Raw genomic sequence first — 10638 nt, 5'->3', positions numbered from 1 at the left:
AGGGCATCCGCTGCGTAAAAAACGTGGTGGATAAGTTGGCGGTTCATTCTAATCATTCCACTGTGGCGACCATGGATTAATATAGGGACTAAGCCGAAAAGAAAATGAATGAATGATTAAACCTAGAGCCATACATACAACTAAAAGCTATGCATTTTACGGGAATATCTTTTACACTCAATTTAAAAAAATTTTACAAAACATAAATAAAAATCCTCCTCCCTTGCATTTAATATGCTTTATATGTATGTAAAACCCATTTGATGTTTGCAATATTGTAAATACTGCACTTTAAGTTAAATTAAATAAACAAAGTGAAAAAAAAATGGAAAGCCTTTTTAATAAAACTTAAGTTTAATAAAACTTCAGGAAAATAAATAAACTAATACAAATAATAATAAAAGTAGCAAAATAAGAAAAAAAACATACAAATAAAACAGTCAGGAATTGAGATATATATGCTGAAATTTTAAATTACAGATGGCAAAAATGTAATTTAGTAATTAATATCTTCATGCACCAAGAAAATAAAATATAGACAATACTAGTGGTCCTAATGTATTTTTTGCTTTACATTTTTTTTATTTTGCAGTTTTCGAGAATTCAAAAAGAGCCACATATTGATAAATGATGTTATGACAGCAGTTATAAGATTGTTATGATTGAATTGCCTCTTATTACAGTTATGAAATAGTTTGACAACAAACAGAAAATGTTCAAGGCCCACATTGAAATGGTTCCTCTCTCAATACTCATGTAGGCTGTGTCATTGATACAATGCTCAATTGGTACTAATGGGCCCAAAGTGTGCCAAGAAAATATCGCCCACACCATTACACCACCACCACCAAGGGGCTGAACCGTTGATACAAGGCAGGAAGGATCCATGCTTTCATGTTGTTGATGCCAAATTCTGACCATCTGAATATGGAAGCAGAAATCAAGACTCATCAGACCAGGCAACGTTTCTCAAATCTTCTATTGTCCAATTTTAGTGAGCCTGTGTGAATTGGAGCCTCAGTTTCCTGTTCTTAGCTGACAGGAGTGGCACCTAGTGTGGTCTTCCGCTGCTGTAGCCCATCCACCTCAAGGTTAGACGTGTTGTGTGTTCAGAGATGCTCTTCTGCAGACCTCGGTTGTAACGAGTGGTTATTTGAGTTACTGTTGCCTTTCTATCAGCTGGAACCAGTCTGGCCATTCTCCTCTGACCTCTGGCATCAACAAGGCATTTGCGCCCACAGAACTGCCGCTCAGTGGATATTTTCTCTCTTTCAGACCATCCTCTGTAAACTGTAGAGATGGTTGTGCGTGAAAACCCCAGTAGATCAGCAGTTTCTGAAATACTCAGATCAGCCCGTCTGGCACGAACAACCATGCCATGTTCAAAGTCACTTAAATCCACTTTCTTCCCCATTCTGATGTTCGGTTTGAACTGCAGCAGATCGCCTTGACCATGTCTACATGCCTAAACGCATTGAGTTGCTGCCATGTGACTGGCTGGTCAGAAATTTGGTTTAACGAGGAGTTGGACAGGTGTACCTTATAAAGTGGCCAGTAGTATGTGTGTATATATATATATATATATATATATATATATATATATATGTGTGTGTGTGTGTGTGTGTAAGTTAAGTATGCATCCATTTTAATAATAAATATTGCATGTGACCAAGAGAATTACGAGATTAGAATATTCAGTAGGGTTTATAAGAGTGCTTCAACATACCCAATGTAAAGAAAACCAAAACACACAGTCATAGCTTTAAAACATGGCTGGTATTCAACCATTTTAAAAACAAATACAGTATATAAAAAGAAGAATCACTGAAGCCATTATGGTTGCTTGTATACTTTTTTTTTTTTTATTCAGAATAATTAATACATGGAATTTCTGTTAGTAAAAACTATCAAAACAGTTAAACATACAAAATAGATATCCATACAAAGACATGAGACATCAAGCAAATCATAGAGCACCAGTTAAGGCTTTTTTAGCAGTAGGTGTTGTTGTTTGAGAATGTTGTACCGATGTGGTCTAATGTTGATTTACTGTTTGCCGTTGCCATTAATGGGCAGTTTCTTGAAGTTCTCACACTCCAGCAGAGCTTTGACTTTAGGTCGGGCAGAAATCTTGTCCACGAAGCTCTTGAGAGACGGGAAAGAGTCCAGACAGGAGGGAGAAAGCACCTTCAGATTCAGCAGGAGATCGAACAGGTTGTAGTCTGCAAATGAGATCTGGAAGAAGAGAATTGGAGCTTTAGTGACGATCAGATATTAGCATTGACTAATAATACTGTTGTATCTACTGGACGTCTCACCTGATCCCCAACCAGGAATCCAGTTTTGTTTTTGGCCAGAACATTTTCAAAGCATTTGAGGTGGTTGGACAGATCTTTGATGAACGCTTCTTTACCAGTCTCCTATAGACACAATAAGAAGAGCTCATGAATACAGCTGTATTTATCAAACATTGGTTCTAAAAATAGTAAATTTTTTCCACTCAAGTGACTGACGGTCTGTGAGATTTATAAAAATCATATCACTGCTTACATATTCCTGGTAGATCAGCTTTATGTATTTCAGGCGAAGATCTTCAACTCCGTCGTTCATCACGTCAATGAGGGAAGCCTCACAGTCATTTTTACCATACGCAGCTGAATGCAAAACAAGACAAAAGTTGTATATTAGGTTTAATTTTTTAGTGCCAAACAGTAGTAAGCTACACAGATGTCACATGACCACATTAGAGCAATTTCAGCATTATGCATTTGCAGTAAAATTTATATTTTCAAGGTATTTGCAGGAATCTGAAAAGGTAATTTCAATACCGTTGTAAAGACCTTCTCAGACTATTAAGACCTCATCGTCACATTAAGTTCTAATCAATATCAAACCTTAATAAACAGTTGTAGTTAAGTAAATCAACGGAGCACAACCGTGCAACAGAACTCATAAGCTTGGAAGAAACAAAGCTTGAAAGAATAAATTACACGGTTGTTTTCAGCGACAGGCTTCAGCCACTGTTTAAACTCCTCTCCAACCAGGAGTACGCAAACTTGCATTTTCCCCATTTTGGCGTCTGTTTCGCTCTATGGTTTAGCTACATATGGAGAGCATCACATCCCTTGCCGCATTTGTCGTAAATTACGTGACATCACCCGGACGGAGGAGGTTAGCCGGAGATGCTTGAACTAAAAACGAAGACCTCTTAAAAACACAATTAGGACTTTAATACCTTTTAAGGGCCTTAATTTTCTCATAATTGACTTATCAACTTTTAATACGGTAAGACCCCGCAGACACTCTGATCTTCCAAAACTACAAACCAGAGTTATGGGAAAAATATCAATCTGTAAACATTTTAAATGAGAAAAACAAACATGCGTTATGGATGGGATCATAAAAAGTTAGTTTACAGTTCACAAAATAGTTTGTAGAAATTCTGTGAATTAAACTGCACAACCCAAAGGAAACAATGCTAATCTAAAGAATAAGAGTTGACTCTCTATAGAACAATGATGATTCATTTATTTTACATTTATGAGGGAAAAGTTTGGTTATGGATGTGACAAAATAGTTCATTTAATTTAGTATATGCATATACTAGTATATACTACTGATATCTTTAGGACCACGAAAAAGATGATCAGTATGCATCCATTTTATTTACAAGCATGCATGTGACCAACAAGCTAATATCGGATTTGAATATTCAGTAGGGTTCATAAGTGCTCAATTCATTTTCTTTTGACTTGGTCCCTCATGTAGCAGCGGTCGCCACAGTGGAATGAACCCCCAACTATTCCAGCTTGTTTTACGCAGCGGATGCCCTCCCAGCCGCAACCCAGTACTGGGAAACATCAATACACTTACGTTCATGTATACGCACTCATTTATGAGGGAAAAAGCTTGATTATAGATGAGACAGATGTGAAATTGCCACTTGTGTGACTTTGGTAAATCAAATATTAAGTAACTGTTTAAAAACATCGACTTGGAGCTTATCCTTTTTAACAGTACTGTAAAAATACAAGCCTACACAGAAAAATATAAAATACTTGAAGGGTTCAACACAATCTCATGGCAATTCGTAACTTTGATTAAGTGGCTAATTCGTATGATCCATTTCATACAATTTAGTACAGTTTGCTCATCCTTCAATGACGGTTGGGTTTAGGGGTGGGGTTAGGTGCCACGCCTCCTTTTTAAAATCATACAATTTCGTTCGACTGAACTCAAACAAACTCGTACGAATTAGCCACTAAACTGACAAAACGTAAAATACTTATGTTTTCTCATGAGATCAGGCTGGAAAGGTTTCACATTTTGGCAAATTTTCAAATGGCAAGGTTGACATTTGCAGAGATTTACTCATTTGATTAAATTACATATTTAGCTGGTAGCAACCAGTTATCCTAAATAGGGATCTACAAAAAATAAAGTGTACACAAAGCAGTACGCTCCGACTGTAAATGCTGCAAACATTATTCTATTATATTCCACTCCATTCTGATTTGATTACATTAAAACAGCTATTTTACCATGTTTTCGACCCAGATGTCTCAGCATGGCATTGGACTGAAACAGCACCAGGTCACCATCTTCAAATTTAGGCAACTGCCCAAAGACCTGAAACAAATCAATGAATAAGTTATAAATATGCAGAATATTTTCCCATGTTATATTATGTATAAAGAGTTTAGATGCAAAAACCTCTAAGAGCCAGCTGGAACAACGAAAGTTTTTTTCTTAGCCCCTCATGTTAATGTTCTGTTTAATTATTTAAACTGTTTAATTCTGTTTTATTATTTGCCATAAAAGTTAAATTACTGAACCTAGACATAGGAGCCTGAGAAAAAGGCTAATTTTAGATGGCACCTAGAGGTTTTTGCATCTGAGCTGTTCATATGAGACAGAGAGGTAAACTCCAATGGTAATTCTAGAAAAGCGTGATTCTGCACATTTAATCATTAAGGTCACATTTTTTTGATTTCCTCCATCAGGTCTGCAATATTTGTGATGCATGTATCTGCTGAAGATAATGTCAGTGACTAAGAGGATTGTAAATACATGCACATAACTTTACTTTTTTGTAATGAGAGTGATGGTCTACTTAAAGGGCACCCATTACGCAAAAACAACTTTTATAAGGTCGGTAGGTTTAAACACAGTAGTGTGAGAACAATCAGTGAATATAATCAGCTTCTAATGGTAAAAGTTGATTTATTTTATCCTTTATAAATCACACTTGATTAAAAACAGTCTGCAGAAACACTTTGACATTCTCCCTTTGTACGCGTCAGAGGGGGAAGCCCCGCCCACTAGTGGCCATCTCACCTCCATTAGCATAGGACCTTAGTCTTGTTATTAAATGTGCCACTATACTGACAGATGCATCTGTAGCTCCACCCTCTTTTGAAGAGCTCATTTGAATTTAAAGCGACAGTCACCAAAATAACACAATTCAGATCAAAGCCTAAAAGGGGCCGTTTCAAACATTATTTCAGTGGTATTTTGAGCTGAAACTTCACATATATACTTTAGGGACAGAGACTTATTGTACATCTTGTTAAAAAAGGCATGATAAATGTCCTTTAAAATGATGCATGTGGATGAGAAAGGAAAATCTCATGTTCATGTGGACATGGTCTTGGAATTAGTATTTGAATCATACATTAATTATACTTTTTAACTAAACACAGAGGTCTCTGCAGAAACTCACACAGGTGGATTTTAAGTCGCCCTTCATCCACTCCTCAAAGGTCACCAGGTTCTCCTTCAGCTGCTGGTCTTTGTCCGCCAGCATGATCTTCAAAGCACCACATCTGCCTGCAAGGAGCACATGATTCGAGGTCAGGAGGTTGTTACTATAGCAACAGACGTCTACAATAATCACATGCAAGCTTCATAGTATGACATGTGATAACACAATTATACTGCAAATACAGGCTAATCTTCAAGCTAAGCAAATAGGTTTAATAGTTTATGAGGAGCAGTGCTGTCATTTTACAATTTATAAACCCTACGTGTGTGTGTGGGCTGAAGTTCAATGCCAAAGCCCCTCCTTAAACTAGGGCAAATGCCTTCAGACAAATGTCGCAATTTGATTGGACAACAAAGACCTGGCAGGACTGGGAGAACATGCAGGCTGCCAAAGATTATCAGTGGAGCGATGAATATTCGGCCTTTTATTCTTTGAACACAGAGTTTATTGATGCGGTTATGCACGGAAGATTGTTTCAAAGTTGGAAAAGAAAGTGGGTCATTACTGTCATCTGAGGTCTCCCAATTCTAGCTTCTCGTGATCTCACAATTTCTGAGATGTAAAGATAGAAGCATTAAAGAAAAGCCTATAAAACTTCTAATAGCTGGTAAAAAAAAAAAAAAGTGCAATTGTGAGGAAAGAGTAAGACTTGATATACTCAGAATTGTGATCGAGTGATTAGCAAGAAAGTCAAAATAGCTAATTCAGACTTGAAATTGGAAATTAAAATAGCTAAATCAGACTTAAAATTGCTAATTCAGGCTTAAGATAACCAATTCAGATATGAATTTTCCATTTCAGATGTAAAAGCTGTAAATTTAGACCTCAAAATTGCTAAATTCAGACTTAAAATTGCTAAAAAATAAATAAATAAAAAACAAAGCTTAAAACTGCTAATTCAGACAAAATTACTAAATGCAGGTTTAACATAGCTAATCCAGACCTTAAAATTGCTACATTTATACTTAAAATTGCTAAAAAAAATTAATAAATAAAAAAAAAAAAAAAAAAAAAAAAAAAAAAACAAGAAAAAAACCCCAAGCTTAAAATAGCTAATTCAGGCTTAAAATTGCTAGACTCAGACTTTAAATAGCCAATGCACACCTAAAATAGCTAGATTCACACTTAAAAAGCTAAACTCAGATTAAAAATAGCTAATTCAGACTGAAAATAGCATATTAAGATATAAAATTGTAAACTCGGACCTAAAATTGCAAAATCTGACCTAAAATTGTCAATTAAAAGTTGCTAAATCAGGCTTAAAAATGCCAAGTCAGGTTCAAAATTGTAAATTCAGACTTAAAATAGCTAAATCAGACTTAATTTCAACTGTAGTTAAAGGGATAGTTCACCCAAAACTGAAATTTCACTAGTTACTTGTTTCAAACTGAGTTTCTTCCTTCTGTTGAACACAAAAGAAGTTACTTTGAAGAATGTTAGAAACCGGTAACCATTTCATATTAGGAAAAACAACAACTACTATGGAAGTCAATGGACACCAGTTTAAAAACTAAAATCAGACATATTTTACTCAAATAACAAATTTATACTCAAAATAACATAAGTGTTATAAGTGAAACTCAAACATGTTTATAACAATTAAATGGGCAAATAAATGACAGTATTTTCAGTTTTTTGGCTTAACCATTCCTGTAAAGTTGAATTCAAATTTAATAAAATCACCAAATATAAAAGTCGTTTGCATTTGACTTGTATTGCATGACTTGCACTCCTTTTGTTTGCCGTTCCATTGCATAACCCTCAACCCAACCACAAAACACTTCCCAGATTTTGCTGAAGGAAAGCACGTATTATCATGTGACAAGAGACAGACTTGCATACAAACCTTTGACTGCGAAGTATGTGAGTGTGTAGGGAGCCACTGCAAAAAAATAAAGAGACAAGGGAAACAATTAAAACAGAGGAAGTTGCAGAACATGAAAGCGGTCTAAAAGGAAGCAATCACGATGCATACTTTAGTAGAGATTATGGAGAGAGATTTGCACAGTAGTTAACCTACATACTTTGCATAGTAAAGTGCAGCTCTAGCTTTTCCTCAATGCATTTTAGCATTACGTAACACTTGCTTCCATTCATTGCATGCATATTACACACATACAATGACATATTACGAAGCAAGAGAAAACAAATGACAGATTTTAGTTTCAATGTAGTTGTGAAATAAGTTTGTGCATATCGTAGTCTACAGAAAAAGGTTTCTCTTTTGATCAAACGCGTTTGCTAAATTCAGAAGACCTGATTAGGTATGCATGCACTGAATGAACTCGAGTCGCTTCATTTAAATAGTGCACGTTACGTAATATCAGCTTAAATCGGCTATGTTGACACTTCCGATATCGTTAACTTTCTTTTAGCAACACAACGTAATACTTTAAAAGCAATATAACCACTTTAATGTAGCTCTAAATGCTTTTAAGAAGTCTTGAAGTACTCACTGTTGCTGTAGCGCTGTGTGAAGTGCGTTTCGGAACTGCTCCTGATCTGCAGTGCACTGAAAGACCGCGCGCGTCTCCTTTTATAAGCCTCAGTGTTTTTGATGAGTCATGCACGCGCCCCGCGAGCACGCAATTGTGTTTGTCGTTGCATTCATGACCACACGCGTGCACGATATCTCCTATTTCAATCTCCAGTTTCAAAGATGATTTAAAGACTTATAAGTCGAAAAGCAACCAGAACTATGAATAAAGGCTGCTCAAATAGCTAAACTCCTCTCGATATTGTAAACATGTATACACTTCTTGCTTTTTATTATTAACATTGACATTTTTATTCTATTTATTTATTATGTTATGATGTAGGTGTATACAATAATAATAATTTAATAATTTTTCAAAATACCACACGCCCGCGCATGATTACCAGTGCATTATTCATACTGGAGTGCCTGTACCTTCAATATGGATTGAGATTAAGTGTCTACTTTAATATGCAGTTTTGTAGACTTCCAGGGGGAAAACTATGTTTAAGTTATGCTTAAGAATTTGAACTTTGGCAAATATATTTTCTCTTTTATACTTTTAAGGATAGCCCATAGGATTCAGTATAATTTCAAAATAAAAGCCAGTGGAAATCTGATATAGCCAAGATTTTATATTAAAAGACTTTGATTAAAGGGATAGTTCACCCAAAAATTATTACTTGCTCACCCTTTACTTGTTCAAAACCTATTTGAGTTTCTTTCGTCTGTTGAACACAAAGAAAGATATTTTGAAAAATGCTGCTAGCTGGCACCTATTGACTTCCATAGTAATTTTCTTTCCTATGAAAGTCAACCGGTGCCAGCAACCAGCATTCTTTAGAGTCAAACTCAGTTCCTGAAGGGCCTCAGCCCTGCACAGTTTAGGTCCAACCCTGCTCAAACACACTTACCTGTGGGTTTCAAACCTGAATGGCTCGATTAGTTTAATCAATTGTGTTTAATTAGGGTTGGAAGTTAACTGTGCAGAGTTGTAGGCCTCCGGGAGTTTGACACCTGTGCTTTAAAGCTTTCATTAAGACATCGTATACAACAGTTCTGTCTGGTTCTCGAATCTGATTGGCTGGTAATCAGAACTCCTACAGCCTCTTCCCCCTTGTGTATTACTTTGCCCACATAGAGTGATAGCAGATCAATAAACTCACTACAGTTTGACAAATATTGCAGCTGTTGGACAACATAATGTACTTTTAAGGCTCTTTCAAGTGAGAATATAGTTGTTTAGATTGCAACGATACAGCTTATTTATAAGGACAGTGCCTATTTTAAAAAAATTTTAATTTCTGAGATTCAGTGCCATCCACAAGATGGCGACTGAGACCGCATAGCAAGCCCTTAGAGGAGGAAAAACTCAGCGTAATTTTAAACTTCAGCTGAACAAATTATTATAAAACTGGTAAGTGACTTCCTAAGTCGATCTCTCTCTCTCTTTATGTTGCAGTGCTGTATTTATACCATAGTAATTGTAGTCTATTGAGTGTACGATGGGACTCACATATTAGGAATGTGTGTATTTTGTGTTGGCCACTCTATGTATGACCCTGAGTTTTTGGTTGGGCATCTGTTTCTAATGGGTCTCCTGCTTTTACTACTGCAGGCTAGTTCAATAAAAAGAATGAAAGAAGAAATGCCCGAATGTGTTTAGCATTTTTCCTTGCAAATACATCAGTAATCTGGCAGTGTTTGCTTTGCTTTAACTTTTGCAGGGTTAATTATTGTGATCTCCCGATTGCAACAAAGAAATACTGTAGACTGATGGCATTTATCAGCCATATAATCTTAAAATGTGAGCAAAAATCATCTGTTTACATATCAACACTTTATATATTACGCTCAAGAATCATTCAAACACTAGCTCTAAAGTGACGTTGATGAAGTAGCAATAGTTTCTGCTGTTCTGACATCAGCTGCAGATGTAAATGAATGGTGGAAGAAAGTAGTTCCTCGTACAAAAAGGTTTTTTAGACTCTGCGTGTTTGATTTATATATATATATATATATATATATATATATATATATATATATATATGCATGATTATGCCGTCAAACTGTTGTATAAATGCAATATCACATGAGTACAGCCACATCGCACTGCTACTCGTGTGATATTGCTCATTTATTTTGTGTTCATAAAGGTGTAAAACTGCACGAGCGAGATTATGATGAAATGATTTCATTTTTTGGGTGAGCTACGCCTTTGAGGATCACAGTCGCTGCAACACGATCTCACAACAATTTGTAACTTTTAATTTGAATGAATTCATACGATCTCATTCGTACAATTTAGCATGAGTTGCTTGAGCCTCCTTTTAAAAATCATACATTTTCATATGACTGAACTTGTTTTAGCCACTAAACTGACAAAACGTAAAATAGT

General features: G+C 35.8%; 1 protein-coding gene across 1 annotated transcript; it reads right to left on the bottom strand.

The window, feature by feature from the left end:
- Positions 1-1839: 1839 nt before the first annotated feature.
- On the bottom strand, positions 1840-8324 carry gstp1.2 (glutathione S-transferase pi 1.2). The gene is made up of 7 exons (XM_056472716.1): positions 8221-8324; positions 7611-7646; positions 5723-5829; positions 4542-4629; positions 2551-2654; positions 2319-2420; positions 1840-2235 (listed from the first exon to the last, which is right to left on the bottom strand). Coding segments are annotated over exons 1-7 (627 nt in total). The 5' UTR covers positions 8222-8324; the 3' UTR covers positions 1840-2046.
- Between the last annotated feature and the right edge of the window lie 2314 nt (positions 8325-10638).

This window comes from Danio aesculapii, chromosome 14, assembly GCF_903798145.1.
Source record: "Danio aesculapii chromosome 14, fDanAes4.1, whole genome shotgun sequence".
Taxonomy (NCBI): Eukaryota; Metazoa; Chordata; class Actinopteri; order Cypriniformes; family Danionidae; genus Danio; species Danio aesculapii.
The sequence above is the reverse complement of the archived record's forward strand: the minus strand, read 5'-3'. Positions and strand labels throughout refer to the sequence as shown.